Here is an 18281-nt window from a genome sequence, read left to right on the forward strand (position 1 = left end):
ACTGGGGTGAATGTGTGACATTGATCCACATTCTGTCCATCATTGTTGTGTTTGCAATTACCGCTCTAAGTGTACTGGGGATGCTCAGACGTGAGTCCCAGGCACTCCACACCACTGGAATCAAGCTAGCCGGGCTGATGAGAGGTGTTACCTCGAAACCGGGCCGGTCCTCGGATGCTTGTTTCCGTTCTGGGAAGGACATGGCTTTTGTAGTTCGGACTGGACTGTTCCCATGGGGCACAGGGTCAGCGCTGATTTGCATATCGCCATTGTCTAACCCAGGGTGGTGTGGAGTGGAAAAACGATGGATTTGGGCCCAGATCTTTGGACTGGGGTGAATGTGTGACATTGATCCACATTCTGTCCATCATTGTTGTGTTTGCAATTACCGCTCTAAGTGTACTGGGGATGCTCAGACGTGAGTCCCAGGCACTCCACACCACTGGAATCAAGCTAGCCGGGCTGATGAGAGGTGTTACCTCGAAACCGGGCCGGTCCTCGGATGCTTGTTTCCGTTCTGGGAAGGACATGGTTTTTGTAGTTCGGACTGGACTGTTCCCATGGGGCACAGGGTCAGCGCTGATTTGCATATCGCCATTGTCTAACCCAGGGTGGTGTGGAGTGGAAAAACGATGGATTTGGGCCCAGATCTTTGGACTGGGGTGAATGTGTGACATTGATCCACATTCTGTCCATCATTGTTGTGTTTGCAATAATTCTATGGCTGCTGCAAGGTCCACCAAAAATAAACTAAATAGCAGGGGAGCTAATACACATCCTTGACGAAGACCGCTCTGAACTGGAATTTTTTGTGATAGTCTGCCGGATTTATCCAGCTCGACCTGTGCCCAATTCACCGTATGTTGTGCTTGTAGTGAACTAAGAAGGTCATTTGGGAGCTTCCACGTCACAAGTTTCCCCAATATAAGTCCCCTGTCTACAGTATCGAAGGCTGTTTGAAAAAAGATAAAACAACAGCACAGCCTTTGATTTATTTCGAGGACCTTCAGTATGAGGGCTCAGAGAGCAAAACAGTGGTCTATGGTAGAGTGGCTCTCCCAAAAACCTCAGTGCTCAGTCGGTATAATCTTCTGCTCATTAGCTCATTCATCCAGCCGCAAGAGTAAAATCTTTGAGAATACCTTCACTGAGATTTCCAAAAGGTTGAATAATCTATAACATGAAGGGTTTGAACCATTCCCTTTTTTCAGGATGGGTTTCATTATTGACCCCTTCCAGGACCGGGGATAGTTACCCGTTGCGGCTATCCAGTAGAACAAGAGGGAAAGCATCCTTGCCCACCAGGCACTATCAGACTTAATTAGTACTGCCGGGATATTATAGGGATCCTCAGCTCTTGATAGTTTAATCTGACAATTACCACCTTTACTTTTTGCACCGAAAACCAGGAAAGAGGCAACTTCGTAGAGGGGATACAGTTAACACTAGATGAAATTGGAGGGGTGCCATATAGACCATCTAAGTATGCCCAGGAAGCCTCAATGATCCCATATGTAAGGGTACTCCCATTGGGGCTGAAGAATTGGTTTACTTTCGACCAGAACGCTTGTTGGTCCCCCATTAGAGAGGAGTAGATCCAGGAATGGTCCTGACTACACCAGACATGACTACACCCACAGATTTGAGGCCACGGGGCAGATTTCATCCCTTTAGTAGCCCGGACTCATCTCACAGGTTCTTTTAATCCCGTCAAGAGAACTAAAATTCAACCTGGTACGTCTTAGGCAGTTTTAATTCTCCTTCACTTGTGCATACACAATCACTCCACCCTCACAGATCTAGGACACCCTCACACATTTACCTCTCATCATATGGCAAGATAAAAAAGGATCGCCACTAAAGCTACCCTTCGAGGGGCCTGTAGGGCACTGCAGCGCCGGCTCTATGAGGAGCACGCCCAAAGTTGAAGCATGATATCCCTAGGTATGTGTGAGGGCACCAATAACAAATAATCCTTGTGATTTTTACCTTGTATCCCGTCCACCATGCTGTCTTCTTTTCCTTTCTAAGAGGAACAGTATCCTCCTTGTTCATCACATTATTGCATTCGGAGCCCAGGTACTGGACCTTTATTGGCTCCAAGTCACCCCCTCTTTTTTTGCTTTGAGAAGAAATGAGAGACCCAAGGCAATTCTCTTTTTCTCCAAGAAGGGTTCATTTACTTTGGGGGCCAAGCAGATCTACCAGGTGTGACCCAAAATATTGGCGTAAATTCAAAACATGCATGGGTCCTCTCTGAGAACAAAAAAAAAAAAAGCAAACGTTGAACTATCTAGGAGCTGAACTAAGATATTATTCGCCAGCTCACTTGTACTCATTTTATTCCCTAGGGTGCAAATCTATGGAAAGGCACAGACTGCCCTTCCTTGACTCGAATGTGGGGCTCACGTGTATTTATATATGAGGATGGCATGTTAACCCATAAGCTAGCTTGTTGACTGCGTACTCAAACATGTCATGTCAGGCACATTAGTACACACAATGTTGAAAGAGGAAATGTTATGCCTCAATGTAAAAGTTGCAAATTATTTGAAAAATGGTTAAAGGTGTACCTTATTAGAAAGTTTTACAGACCAGGTTTTATTTTATTTTTTATTTTGTGTTGTCCTTCCATCTTTTAAACTTGACACAGAGGTTCCTGCTTGGAAAAGTGATGGAAGGCAGCTATAAAGAACTCCATCACAATAAATAGACCTTTAACTTTCCCCAAAAGTTAAACTGCCCATTTTCTACTATTTCTACTTCAGTTCTGTGCAAAGAAGCTGTCCTCCTCCAAGGTCTGCTCTTCTAAACTGAGGAGGAATCCTCTGTGGGATTAACCAAAACATTACGCAGTGGTGACGCTAACCAAGTATCACATAACACACCAGTGACGCAGTGCCAGAGCTGTACGTGACTTCTGAGGACCAGCACTGTGATTCATGCAACCGTCCTGCCAGTGCTGTTAGGTTTGGTCTAATGTAATCCTCTACACAAATCTGACAATCCTTCACAGGGTTTTAATCGCAGAGTGTAATAACATCTAACATGTTCTGCCTAAAATCAGCTCATGCTGAAAATGGGAGAACAATTATTTCTTTGATTATTATTGAACTAAAATATATATTTTTTTAATGATCAGTGGAGCGAAACGGTAGGAGAGAACACCCATAAGTGTGAAGGAGGTAGCTTCGCTTACAGTGTGTGCATGGGTACGGGCATGGGGGCTCATGTCGGTGTGCGTGGGTGGTACTGGGGTTTGTAGGGGCCCCATATCGGATGAGGAAGCGGGTTAAAGAGAGCATCTTATGAACAGAGTAGAGGAAGCAACATTGGATAGAAGATATTAGAGAAGGTGGGAGAATATCTTGGTTGTTTATACTAAGAGTGAGAGAAAGAACTTGAGAGCACCTTTCTTAAAACACAGCGAGTTAAAGTTTAAATAAGAATTTCTAGTGCTCACATTATTTAAACATGGCAGAAGCATACACCTGAGAATGAAATGTTAGGAAAAGTATGGAAATGCAAATAAAAAAAAAATAATGACTTAAATATATATGAGATGACCCTAACAACACAGTGGACCAGAACAGAGTTGCTGCTCTTCTTTTCATGGATCTTTCAGATGCCTTTGACACAGTGGATCATTATTCGCTCATCCAAAGACTTGAGAAAGCCGGAATAGAGGGCACAGCTATCATTTGGATCACGTCCTACCTACACAACAGAACAAATGCTATAAATAACTATGGTTCTCTTCTAAACCATACAACTTTAAAGCAGGCGTCGCTCGAGGCTCACGGTGTGGTGCAGCGGCCAGGGCGACTGACGCCGGACGCTGGGGATCACGGTTCGAACCACGTCACCGGCAGCAGGTCAGCCAAGCACCATGTGACTCTGGGGAATAGCTCGCTTAATCTTCCCGATGGCCCCCAGCGCCGGGATGCCGCTTCATAAATACTGGATTTATTTATTTATCACACCTACGCGTTTCATCTTCTACATAAAATCCCTACCAGATCTGATCAATGAGTTTGACATGACCTGCTATAGCTACGTAGATAACACGCAGCTACTTCTGAAATTGGAAAGTCCAAAGGACATTAAAACATCAAAACTCTTCGATTGCCTCTGGGCCACTGACTAATGGATGACATGGAGGCACCTCAAATTGAATGCCTTCAAAACGTAGACACTCACTTGTGGAGACTGGAAAACCTACGACCCTCTCTGCGCCTGGCCTGAAAATCATGGACCACTTCCAAAAAGAACTAATGATGTAAAAAACCTTGGATTTACCATGGATGCCAAACTTTCAATGAATCCACAACTGAATATGGTAACCAAATCAAGCTTTTTCACAATGAAAAGACTGAGACGCATCTTATCACACCCAGGACTCCACACAAGGTTCAAGCTACAATCTCTTGTCCTATCAAAACTGGACTACACTAATGGTCTGTATCACTGCTCAACTTTGTCAAGTATGAGAAGACTACAAAGAATTCAGAACGCTGCCGCTAGACTCCTCCTACACAAAGACACAGGCACACATATCCCCTGTCTTGAGAGCCTTACACTGGTTACCAGCTGCCAGAAGTTTCTCCCCAAGCCGCTTTGTATCACACATAAAGCAATACATGACAAAGGACCAATCTTCATCAGGAATAAAATCAACAAATACATAAAACAAAGGAACCTAAACTCAAGAATGGCTTCTCGCCTCATAATTCCAACATACAAGGACAGAAACTTGGGTGGAACATCTATCTCTGCTCAAGCAGCCAAGCAATGGAACTCCCTACCCACAAACATAAGACCCACAGACAACCATCTCCACATCAGATGATTAGTCAAGAGCTGGTTGTTCCTCACATGACAACTACACTCACAACTCAAAAATGTACCTCAACATTATACTCAGCTATGACAATCTCTACTTTTCATGGTATTGAAAAGACCTGTTTTACAAGTATAAATCATTGTAATTTGAACTATACCTCCTGTTATAAGCAAGATACATTTATATAAGGGAAATTATATGTTACACCACAAGATACATGTGTATATCAGACCATGTCAAATGTACAATTTCTATGTACATACAAGTGCATACATAGAGGATTATCCCTCCTACTAAATACTACAATAAGTGCCATGTGTATATGTATGTATTTATATGTTAAATGTAGTTATTTGAAACCATAAAAAATGTACGGCATGAAAAATATGGACAGCAGATCATGCAAATATTGCTGCTTCGATGTACATACGGAAAATTATATAGTGTGGTTTCATACAGCAAAAAATCTTCATGAAGCATTGTGTGTGTGAGATATATATATATAAAAACGAAAACCTTCCTCCAAAGAAAGAAGAAGGAGCCCGGGGGGGACAAGAAAGACGGGTTTTATTGGCAGACAGGCAGCCCCAGTGGCGGTAGATGCATTTCGGCGTGGTGCCTTCCTCAGTACCCAACACCGGGAGCTCTCATCCGTGTTGTTTCATTCCCGCTGCCTCTGATGTGGTGTTGGCGCGATCCGCTCCTCCCCCTGACAATTAGGCACACCTGTAGTAGTCCAAATAATGTTGAGAGACTACAACTCCCAGAAGGCCAAATGTTTGTGGCAATTCGGGTCGGTGGAATGGGGAGGATGTGCAGGCAATCCCCACTGCGGTCACAAAGCAGGGCACGGTGACCAAGCCTTCCACTGCCCTCAAGCCAAAAACGCCCATCCTCAAGTCCCCTTATAACGCCACAGCCTCGCATGCAGAAAGTCACATATGCAGGGATCAAGTATGCAAGTGCACAATGTCCGAAACGAGGCAATTTACCTCACTGCTCAGGGTCCTCTTCATATATATAAAATGTTTATATTTTACTAAAAAAACCTTCCTTACCATTCCTCCTCCCTCAGACTCATTCCAAACCTTTCTGACTACTAAGAACGCCTAAAAATCCTTCTTTTTTAGCCATGGCACCCAACTAACAAGCACACAAGACCAATACTTTCAAAAACAATCTTACTACTCCGATCATTCTATCCCTATCCCTATCCCAAACTCTACTAAACACACAAGAAATCTAGAGCACAAACATAACATAACTAATGCAGAAGAAAAAATCAATTGGACTAACTATTAATCTTGGTTTCAGGTCGCTACTTGACAAAAAAGCACTTCAATGCCTCCTCAGTGGTTTGCGAGTGCTATGTAAATACACTAACAATTACAACTGTGTTTGTGGCATTTCTGCAGCAGATGCATATGTTTTTATGAGAAGAAGCATAGCTGGAATGTAAATACTTCATAAAAACCTTTAAAATATATATAGAGTTTCTTACATGCACAATACATTTACATTAAGTTTAAAAGACAGTACTGCACCCTCGGTGTCATGGAACACATACCTAGGGATATCATGGAACTCCAGTGTAACTTACAGAATTTCATTTGACTGAGCAACATCATTAAAAAATTGAATCTCACTTTTTTCCATTTTTTAAAAATCCCAAAATAAACAGCTCCTTATCTCCGCACAGCAATCTTGCATTTTCCACCACTTCATTCCATTCCTTGCAATATCATTCTTGTTTCCCTTTTAACTTAAACCACTGGGTCTCTGATTACCACACTCCCTTCAGAGAGTAATAGGGACACAAATGTAACTGTATGAACTTATTCATTTAAAAGTGTATCCCCTCATCTGGTTTTCTTCATGTCTCGTTCTTTATCTCCCTCCAAGTATTATTCCAGCCCAGCCTTCAAACAGATTATACTTCCAGTACAAACATTCCCCACTCGACCAGTAAGAATGAAAGAACAAGCTAAGATGTAGAACGTACAGTGAAAATGTGTCTCTGGTGAATGAGTGGCAATAAAAGCTGGTAGAGTGCACTTGCAAATAGTAAAAGTGTTTCAAAACCAATCAATTTACCACTTTACTCCAATTACAAAATGTTAAGCAAATGCTATGGGGTAAAACATTTATAACTGAACATCCAAACGGTAGCATTTTCACTGTGTCTGTATTGAGAAACCGCCATTGTACTGCCACACTGCTACATCAACGCCCATGATCTTTGAGCAGCTCCCATGTCTTTAAAACGGATAAGCATTTGGACATGGGTAGCTTGAACCTAAAGTGACCACTCGTCTTAAGGGGTTTTCTCAGATTCCCCGGATATGTCTTTGCCTCCTGCTAGAGGCTTGTGCTCACTAGACTGCCCCTTGGCCTGCGTAGGCGACGGGATGCTTGATGGTGGCGTTAAGGAAACAGTCAAGGTGGTGAGGCCTACAAAAATGCCCATGCGCTGTGCTTTAAGATATGTGCTGTGCAGAGATACCTAGCAACATTACTCCAGTCTGGGCCACTCCTGGGGCAAGAAAAGGGGTGGGCAGGTGATCAGGTCTGCTGCTAGGAAGAGGGGATTCACCTAAAACAGCGTTGTAACAGAGCTGCTGTATAACCCACAGGTTCCTACAGGAGGCTGCTTGGAGGCAGGGCTTGGTGAGTAAAGAAGTGCAGATCCATGGAGAGTAAAGGTAGCCCGTGCCAATTCCAGGCTATTGTAGAAAGGCTGTCCAACCTACTACTGCATTCGCTACCTCTAAAGACGATGGAGTCTGCAGATCCCTCTGGTGAGAGTGTAACACAGGTTCGAAGTTAGCCTCTCTGGAAGGAGAAAACACTTAGTACTGTTCTTAGAGCCAAATCTGCAATGGTAAAGTAATAAGGAAACGATGGTGGTGAGGGGTGGAGGTGCAGGCAAAATAACTTTTTGGCTTTTGTGTCTTAACCAGAGAGCCTCAGGATGGACTATAAGGTGAAGCACTTCGTCTCTCAAGTGTTCAATCTATTGGACCTTGCTGAATGAGACAGCTCTTAGGTATAAGTGAATATCCTGGTTGTGGGTTGCAATGTGTTGGGTTGTGCTCTTGGTGGTGGTAGAAATGCAATGATCAAGGAATGATCACTCAGGAGGGGCGAGGGTAGGACATTTGAAAGTGAAATCCTTCATTGACTGAGTATGTGCTGATGTTCTTTTTCTCCCCACTTTCATGTAACCCCATTAGTGGCCTTTTATACCTTATGTTATAACTTCACCGTCCTGAACGATTTCTCTTGCACTCGATGTGTGTTATATGGGGGTTGGTCACTCCTGTCGAAGTGAAGGAACATTTTTTAAGTGTGTGTTCTTCGTTCTGTCTTTTAATGAAGAAAAGTAAAAAAAAAACAATAGAAACAGAAAAGTCACATTGATGTTAATAAGGTCATCATTGCAGGGAGAGGTGTGGCGCAGTGGTCAGAGCAACTGACTCCATAGCGCAGGGCTCACTGTTCGATCCCTGGCGGCAGCTCAACATCATGCAACTCTGGGGAATGGCTCACTTAATCTCCCCGACGCACCTCCCCCATACCCTCCCCCCTGGATGCCCTTAGGGTTGATAAGTTCGCACTTTACAAATGTGGAATTAATATTATTATTATTATTACTGCAGACAAGTACTGCTGACTAGGCAAGTTATACAAACAATTATCACAAAAAAATTTAATTGCAAGTATCTATCAATGGATCACATCACTTGCCTCATCAGGATTTTCACTAGTGATCCTAGCAGCAATAACATGTCCTCTTGGGTTTGGAGTATTGACAGGGTTTTCAAAACATATAGGGTCATCCCCCCATGGCATTTCCCCATACAGCATTCGGATGTCTTTAATTCTGTACAAGGGAACACCCATGGCAATCTGCAGAAAGACAAGAAAGATGGAAGAAAAAAATCAAGCACTAACCATAATAGTTATAGATTTCTTAATATGGAACCCAATGCTAAACAAAAACACGCATTGGTGGATGACCACCCTTACACCAGGAACGACCAACAAAAGAAAGAAAACTATAAGCAAATGCCGAGTAAGCTGCATATCAGAGGCGTGCCAGAATAGTGGAGAAAGGTAGATATAATTCATCATTTTATCCACACCCTGCAGGACAAATACTTACACGATCAAAGGCATTAATACTGCGAAATACTCAACCTGGCAACTTATAAAGTGCCAGGTAATGTCTCACACATTTCTAATGTTGGCCTGTGTGGGTTTCAAGGAGGTTTTAAAACCATGACATCCATTTGTGCTAAGCACAGACTGTTTGCAAACTATTTAAAACTTTTGAATTTTTTTTATAAATTTTGGAGACTTGGAAAACTATGATGTTAATGACCACAAGTGAGGAATGATAATCCTGCATAATATCTGTAGTGTTTTCATTACAGTGCTCCGCTGTCCAAGAAAGGAGTGCTGAAGTGTTGAACAGGTTAATGCACTTTGTCGAGACTGTATAAAGATGGGTAGTGGTTTGACTGGTAGTTTGCAGATGGGGGCCAATACAACTGATAAACTGGAGACAACGTGGATCTCAAGGGTGATGATAATCTCAGTCAAGCTCTAAGGTTGATGGAACTTACTTGTAACTGGGCTGCTGGCAAATTCACATCACAAATCATTTCAGTGCAGGGATGTTCTACTTGCAAACGGGGATTCAGCTCCAGAAAATGAAAACTGCCATCTTCACCATAGAGGTATTCAACTGTTCCTGCACTTACATAGCCCACCATTTTAGCAAGGCGAACAGCACACTATAAAAACAAAAAAAGCATTAGACTTACAGGAAGAAAAAGTATTACATTAATACATGTCTAGAAGTAAAAACAAAAATTAGCTAATGCCAATTTGGTGGTACATTTGGCATCTTGAAAATACCCCGAACATAAAACTCTGCATGCTACCAATTATTGTAACAAACCAGAGTTTCCAGTATGTATTATGTAATATAGTGATCATTCTACAAACTGAACTACAATGCCAAATTCTACCATACCTTTAAAAAAATAGCGTATCCTTTTTAGGTCGAGCATTCAAGACCTCTTGTATATACTTTAGTATAAACATATATATACTTATATGGGTATGTACTTTGTGGGCTCTGGAGATCAGCCCTAGGACTTGGCTGCTTCCGCATAGGGAATTTTTTCTATTCAGCTGCGTCTATTTAACTGTCTATTTAACTGTCTTGATAGAAAAGGACCAGCAGAGGTAAGTAAAATACCAGAATCACTTTAGCATTCTCTAGATTCAAGTCTGTAGAAATTGTCTTCCACGAGCATCCGTAGACAATAGTATTTTTTTCAAATCTTATTTTCAGTGATCTGACCACCGAAAGCCCTGATTTCATGTTAAAAACAGAGCTTTGGACTATAACATTCTAGCACCCAGGCTAATGTGCTGCATAGCTAAATACATATAAGGTCCCAAAGGCAATACCAATTGCATTGCAAATGCTTGTTTATATCACCTACGTCACTACTTCTTAATGGAACATGATCGCCCGAGAGCGGTTTCTTGGTCCCCTTGTGAATGTAGTGCTTTAAAGGCGACAACAAAATAGGGGCGAAGTTAATACAGTGAATAGGTTTTTATTTCAGAAACTGTGTGTCATCTTCCTTCAACATACATACAGAGATACACAAGAAATACATACACATGGATTGAAAATATTTTTCATAAAAAATACTACGTTGGCCTGGAAGTATTTCAAATATTCCATCCAAGCTGCCGCTTTGTACACATGTAATTTTTTAAAACAAATTCAATTATTTATCAAGCAGACACCCAAGTCATCTAGAAATAGTGCAAGAAGATACATAAGCATTCTCCAGGAGATCTCTACCATCCATATTCAGGACAATCCGAATATTCAGGTCGATTTTGATTGACACATGAAGCCCTCATAAATCTATCAATCAGACGTTTGTTAAGCGTGACTACTCACACGTAAGGGTCTCAAGGCGCTGGGGGGGGGGGGGGGGTTAGCAGGCCCTAGTCCATAAATGGGGATGGGGGGGGTCTGTTGAAGAGCCAGGTTTTGAGGTTTCTTGCAAAGATGGGGAGCGATGTTGTCTGTCTGAGCGGCAGGGCGTTCCAGGCTCGGGCTGCGAGGGAGCAGGAGCGGCCTCCCGATCTAGTCTTTCTGGTGCGGGGGCCACAGCGTAGGAGAGCTGGGCAGATCGTAGGGTCCTCTGGGGTGCGTGGAATTTGAGTCGGCTGTTCAGGTATGCTAGCGCGGTGTCGTGGAGGGCCTTGTGGGTGTGGGTGAACATCTTGAAGGTGACTAGCTTCGATGCGGAGCCAGTGGAGTGTGCGCTGGTGCGGGGAAATGTGGCAGTGTCTTGGCAGGTCGAGGACCAGTTTTGCAGCGGAGTTCTGGATGTTCTGTAGCTTGCAGGGGAGGTTTTTGTTTTTTCCGGCGTAGAGTGTGTTGCCGTAGTCGAGTCTGCTGGTGACCAGGGCATGAGTGACGGTCTTTTTGTGTTCGAGGGGAATTCATTTGAAGGTCTTACGTAGGAGGCAGAGGGTGTGGAAGAAGGAGAACGAGACAGTTGATATGGCGGTCCATTATGAGATCGGAGTCCAAGATGATTTGCGTGGGTGGTCCGTGGGGGTGGGCGGGCTTCAGAGGGCGTGGAGGCACTAGGTGTCGTTCCATGCATCAGAGTTTGGGTCCATGATGAGTACTTCTGTTTTGTTGCTGGTTAGTTGTAGGCAGCTGTTTTTCATCCATTTGGTGACGTCTTCCGTGCCATCTCGAAAATTGTGTCTGGCGGTATTGGGTTCGTTGGTTAGGGAGAGGATGAGTTGGGTGTCGTCTGCATATGACACAATGTTGAGTTCATAGATTGTGACGATGGGGGCGAGCGGAGCCATGTAGACGTTGAAGAGTGTAGGGCTGAGGGAGGACCACTGGGGCACTCCGCAGGTGGTAGGTGTAGGGTCGGAGAGGAAAGGGAGGAGTTTGACCTGCTGCATTCTGCCGGAGAGGAAGCAGCAGATCCAGTTGAGGGCATTGTCTTGGATCCCTGAGTAGTGGAGTCTGCGTATTAGGGTGCGGTGAGAGATTGTTTCGAATGCCTCTGTGAGGTCGAGGAGGTTGAGGGCTGCTGTTTCTCCTTTGTCCAGTAGGGTGCAGATGTCGTCTGTTGCAGCAAGGAGGGTGGTTTCCATACTGTGTTTTTTCAATCCCCCTCAAACCTAGGTACACTTGTAAATGGCTGGAACAGACAGAGGCAGGTCTTATGATTCTCTCAGCTTGGATTGAACCAGAGCACTCCATAGTGAAATGCCCTTCTAAACTTTAGGGTCTGTTTCTTTCAATCAATCTTTTGCTACTACCCATGCAAATACATGCTTACACCACTTATGTAAGGTAGCTGTCCCTTGCTTCAGCCAGTGTAAGACAATTCTGAGTCTGGACCGCAGAAAGCGCACTAACAAACCTTTTTTGTCCATTTTTCTTCATTTCAGCTCCACAAAGAAATGTTCAAACAAGTGGTTCAACCAACCAACCTACCAAGGGACCTTCACTGCCTCCCGATACACAAACAGGCACAGTTCAAACTCTTCACTCACACTTTCAAGGCACTACACAACATAGGCCCCACCTACCTGAAGTCTCATCACCTTCTACAATCCACCAGACAGCACTGCTGTGCAGGAATCCTATGCGCACACATCCCAGGCAGGCATACATAGAAGCAGATCTGGAGGTGGAGCCTTCTCCTTGTCACTCCTAACGTGTGTACTGACCTCCCACTACACTACACTACATAAGAAACTGAAGATCTAGCATTTCCAATAACTCCACTACCTGCCTTAGGCGGGTCTTGGCACATGCACCTGCTCAGCGCCAGAATACCTTTTCGGGTGATAGTGCACAAATACACGTAACAAAACTATTGCCTGCATAAGAAAACAAGTTACTTACCTGTAACTTTGGTTCTCTAGTATTAGTAACTTTCATAGATTCCCATAGCTTGTATCATTCCCCGTCGTCGGAATGGGAGCCTCAGTAAATAAAAAATAACATAGCAGTAGGTACAAAAGAGAAAGAAAGGCCTAGGCCTCATCTCATTTTGTAGCATATCCACCTCTTTTTGCAAAATAGACCAAAATCATGCAAGAACCAATCTGATTAGCCTCACCCCATAGAGCCTTCCGGAGAGAACCTCAGAGCCTCAGATTTTCGTAGCCATTGTGTAACAGTAACCAAATATGCTGAAGGCTGAGCTTTCCCTGGGGAGGAGCGTGGGCGCATGGGAATCTATGAAAGTTACCAATACTGGAGAACCAAAGTTACAGGTAAGTAACTTGTTTTCTTACTCCAGTATTGGAACTTTCATAGATTCCCATAGCGTGTATCAGAATAGCTAGCAGTTAGCAACAGGCACATTTTGTGAAAGAAATACTGAAATAACACTGTCTCCATATTTTCATAAGAAATAAACAGACATTGAAATATTAGTCAGTAAACATTACCAGATACAACATGTGCAATAACAGGAAGGAGGGATAGAAGGGAAAGCTCACCGCTTACTGGAAGAGGTTCCTCAGGACTGCTTGTCCCACTGCCACCTCACTCCGTGTGGAAGAGTCCAAGCAGTAGTGCTTTGTGAAAGTATGGGCACTGCTCCATGTAGCTGCCCTACAAATGTCCTTGATAGGAACTCCAGCGAAAAGAGCAGCAGACGATGAAAGTGACCTTGTGGAGTGAGCCCGAACACATCCTCCAAGCGGCTTATCCGCCCCTTGGTGACAGTAGTGAATTGTACTAGCAATCCAACGAGAAATCCCTTGCTTCAAAAGGGGAAATCCTTTTCGAGGAGCACTAAAAGCGACAAAGAGTTGGGTAGATTTCCTGAAATACTTGGTGCGCTGAAGATAGAATTTCAAATACCTCTTGACATCCAAGGAGTGAAGAGACCTTTCTGCTGGAGTCGTAGGTTGAGGGAATTTTTTTTTTTAGAATAACATGCTCATTCAAATGGAAATTCGAAGGAACCTTTTGAATAAATCTCGGATTAGTTCTTAGAATCAGAGTGTCCTTTTTAAACTGTAAAAAGGGTTCCTTAATCGTGAGAGCTTGAAGCTCTCCAACTCTCCTGGCGGACGTTAAAGCGAGAAGGAGAGCCACCTTCCATGACAGAAACTTAAGGACCGCTCTATGAATAGGCTCAAACGGAGGTCTCATGAGTTGAGCAAGAACCAAATTGCGTTGCCACATGGGAGGCAAAGGTCGAACTGGAGGGAAAACTCTAAAGAGTCCTTTTAGAAATTGTTTGACAATTCTTGCAGACAAAAAGGAAGGTCCAGAGGCTGTCCGTCTGAATCTAGATATAGCCGCCAGAAATAGCCTGATAGAAGAATGGGCGAGCTCTGACTTAGCCAGAGACAGAATGTAAGGTAATATTTGATGAGAAGCAGAAGAGAAAGGATGAATGTTTTCCCGGTGGCACTACAAACAGAAACGTTTCCATTTTGAATGATAGGTTTTACTCGTACTTGGTGCACGGGCTTGAGCTAAAACCTATTTACATTCCTGAGGGATATCTAAATTCTGAAACTCTCGGTGTTCAGGAGCCACACGGTCAACTGAAGTGAGCTTGGATCCGGATGTATCACTTGGCCCTGGGACTTAGTCAATAGGGAAGGAAAAGGTCGCAGGCCAACCGGCTGATCTTGGGAGAGTAGGAGGAGCTCCGTGAACCAGAATTGACGGGGCCACGCTGGTGCTATTAGAATCATTGTGCAGGGTTCAGTTTTGAGTTTCCGGAGTAATCTGGGAATCAGGGGAATTGGAGGAAAGGGGTAAACAGATGCGCCTGACCAGGCCATCGAAAGAGCATTCCCCAACGACCCTCGATGGTGTTCCCTGCTTGCGTAAAAGCGTAATTTCCTGTTTTCTGGGGTAGCGAACAAGTCTATGGACGGAGTACCCCAACGATTGAAAATTGTGTCGAGAATGTTCTGGTACAGTTCCCACTTATGACAGACTGACTTCAGAGGACTCAATGTTTTTACTGTCGTACTGAAGGTACTTGGAAGATGTTCCACCGAAAGAGTGGTTTGGTGAAGAATTGCCCATTCTCAAATCTCTTGGGCCTCCTTGGAAAGAAGTTGAGACCTCGTTCCACCTTGTTTATTCACATAGTGCATGACCGTCGTGTTGTCTGTACGGACCAGGACGGTGGAGTTCCGAATCCTCAGAAGGAAAGCCTGTAAAGCCAGACGAATCGCCTTGAGCTCCAGAAGATTGATGTGGAGAGTGCTTTGTTCGGGTTTCCAGTGATCGCTTACTTCAAGGTCTTGTTAGACCGCTCCCCAGCCTTCTAGAGAGGCGTCCGTGGTCAATATCAAAGGAGCTGGGGCAACTGTGAAAGTGAGACCTTTTGAGATATTGTCTTTGATCGTCCACCAGCTGACCGCCTCTTTCATAAGAGGAGTAATGGTTATCTTGTCGTCGAACGAGCCTTCCGTCTGGCGCCACTGCATGTCCAGTTGTTCTTGTAATGGGCGCATACGAAGTCTGCAATGCAGAATTAAGGGAATGCAAGATGAAATTGATCCTAGGAGAGCTTTGTATAGGCGGACAGACAGAGACCGTCTTCTTTGCAATTGACGGGCGGACAAAATCAGCCTTTTCTGTCTTTCTTCTGATGGGAAAGTTTTGCAACAAGTTGTATCCAGAATGGCCCCCAGAAACTTGGCCGACTTGAAGGGAAGAAGAACTGACTGGATTCTGTTGAGTTGAAGACCCAGATGATTGAAAAGCTGAATGCAACTTTTGACTGCACTTGCAGTTGCTTGAGAAGATGGAGCTTTTATCAACCAATCGTCTAGGTAGGGAAAAACCTGTAGCAACTGTTTTCTGAGAAACGCTGCAACTGGGGCCAATACCTTTTTGAATATCCGCGGTGCGGCTCTGAGTCTGAAAGGCAGGACCTTGAACTGAATGTGGCTCTTGGCTACTGTGAAGTGTAGAAATCTCCTGTGGGCTGGGTAGATAGGAACATGGAAGTATGCGTCCTCGGGATCAAGAGTTGCCATGTAATCACCTGGATTCAGAAGAAGCAAGATGTCCTGAGGGGATACCATCCGAAACGAGAGTTTTATGAGATAGGTGTTGAGCTCCCTCAGGTCTAAGATAGGGTGCCATTTTTCTTCTGTCTTGCGAAGCAGGAAAAACCAGGAATAGAACCCTTTGCCTCATTGGGATAGAGGAACTGGTTCTATTGCTCCTTTGATGAGCAGTTGATGAGCTTCGAGACAAAGAAGGTGTAGATGTTTTGATTCGGTGGCGCGAGGGGCTCTGGAAGGTGGGAGGTGTTGAAACTCTAGTGTGTGGCCAAACCGGATGTTATTGAGGACCCACCGGTCTGATGTTATGATCTCCCAGCTGCGGAGGCATTGTGATATCCTGCCCCCACTGATGATACAGGGGGTGAAGGTACAGTAGACCGTGCCGGGCAGCCGCAATTGGCATTTAGAGGAATCTCGCCCCTGTCGTCCTCTTGAAGACTGGCGAGAGAAAGACGCCGATTGGCCCTGGCGTTGAGAGTACTGGGGTTTGTACAACTGTGAAGACTGCAAATAGGAGGAGTAGCGCTGCTGTTGGTATCCTCCTCTGTATGTTGAAAAACCTTTCCCTCTGGCACCACAGAAAGGTACTTTGCGGTATTGCAAAGTCCCAAGGGACCTTGCCGTTTCTGTGTCTTTCTTAATATCCTGCAGCACGTTGTCAACATACTTTCCAAAAAGCATTTCCCCATCAAATGGCAAATCTAAAATCTTAATTTGAACCTCCGGGCGAAACCAGGTGGCCCGAAGCCAACCTTGCCGTCTTAGAACAGCCGAACCTGCCAAGGCGCGGAAAGCAGTGGTGGCAATGTCCATAGCGCAATCGATGATCTCTGAAGAAGACCGCTCTCCTTTCTCCAGGATCTTCTTTGCGACAGGCTTGGAACAATCTGGCAGCTGATCCATAAATGGAGATAAATCGCACCACATTGTCTAGACACATACCCTCATTATCCGGTGGTGTGGTAAGGGGCGCAGATGGATTTTTTTACTTCCTTTGAGCCGCCTGAGAGATGACAGAGTCCGGCTTCAGTTGACCAACCAGGCAAGTGGGACCATCTTCGGGAGCCTTGTATTTCTTCTCCAGTCGCGGAAGAACAGGGATGACGGTAGCTGGAGACTGCATCACTTTTATTCACTCACTCCATACATGTTCCACAATCGGGATAGAACGGACAGACTTTCTGTAAGGCTCCTTAAAATCATAAAGAAAGCAATCCGATTGTACAGTTGGAATGGGAAGAGCAAATAGTTTGGAAGCCCTCTCCATTAGATTATGGAAACTTCCGATGTCTGCTGGAGGAGAATCTATAGGATCCGGTGATGGTGAAGCTGAATCCGGAATGACATATTCGTCCCATTCCCTATCTGGATTCGGGACCTGTTCCACATTCTGAACATCATCAGATGAATCATCATTATCCTGCACAGTGATGACATTCTGGAGACCTTTCATTGGTTCCGGCTCCGGAGGTTGAGATAGATGAGTAGCCGCTGTGGCAGAGGAATAGGTTGGAGAGGCGCTTGCATTGATTGTTGTTCAGAGGCTTGTGATTGAAATCTCCTCTTATAATTCAAAAACATGATTTGTAAGTCACTAATAAGTGAAGACGGCATGGCCACCATACTCTGTTGCGGTTGTTCTTGAGGTCTATCTTGTGGAAGGTATTGCTGTTCCGTGTAATAGTCTTCAGAATCCGAGTCCTGGTATTTTACTTAAAGTTGGGATAGACTGTAGGCATCCCCATAAGGACCCTCATCTTCCTCTTAAAATCCCTCCTCTAAGAGCAACGCCGGAGGGAATAGTGACACTCTACGAGGAGATGTCATTTCTGGTGTGATTTGGCGTCTTTTTTATTGAGTTTGAACTTTTTGTATCGTCGACGAGATCGTCGACGAGGTCGTCGTCGAAGTGATCGTCGGCAGAGAATGGATCATTGACAACGATGGAGTGATCGTGGAAGGTACCGCCGACAAACTCGTCGTCATTACCATTGTAGATGTTGACGTCGAAATCGCCGTCGTCGTCACTGTCGACACCATGGTTGGCGTCATCATCGTCGACGTCGAGGTTGTCATCATCGTTGACGACATTGTAACAGGTACCTGTAGCGTCGACGAAGTCGTCCTCGAGGTGTCGTCGGTGACGCTCTCGTCGACGGAGCTGGAATCGACAGATGGAATTGACGCCGGGTGAATCTGTAGAGAAAAGAGATGAAATCCAAAGTTGTAGAGAAATCTGAGCAGAGCTCAGTGGAGACTCCCTTAGCACAACGGTGGTAGAAAATCTGAGGCTCTGGGGCTCGCT

The 18281-nt window shown here is 44.6% G+C and overlaps 1 protein-coding gene across 10 annotated transcripts in view; it reads right to left on the bottom strand.

Moving 5' to 3' along the window:
• Positions 1 to 18281, bottom strand: part of ACACB (acetyl-CoA carboxylase beta) — a 2338068-nt gene that overhangs the window by 1565235 nt on the left and 754552 nt on the right. For all 10 annotated transcript variants that reach the window (XM_078667379.1, XM_078667377.1, XM_078667383.1 and 7 more), the window contains 2 exons: positions 9472 to 9642; positions 8591 to 8752 (listed from right to left, as the gene is read on the bottom strand). In XM_078667379.1, the coding sequence (XP_078523505.1) occupies positions 8591 to 8752; positions 9472 to 9642 (333 nt within the window). The remainder of the gene's footprint in view (positions 1 to 8590; positions 8753 to 9471; positions 9643 to 18281) is intronic.

This window comes from Lissotriton helveticus, chromosome 11 (assembly GCF_964261635.1).
Source record: "Lissotriton helveticus chromosome 11, aLisHel1.1, whole genome shotgun sequence".
Lineage (NCBI taxonomy): Eukaryota > Metazoa > Chordata > Amphibia > Caudata > Salamandridae > Lissotriton > Lissotriton helveticus.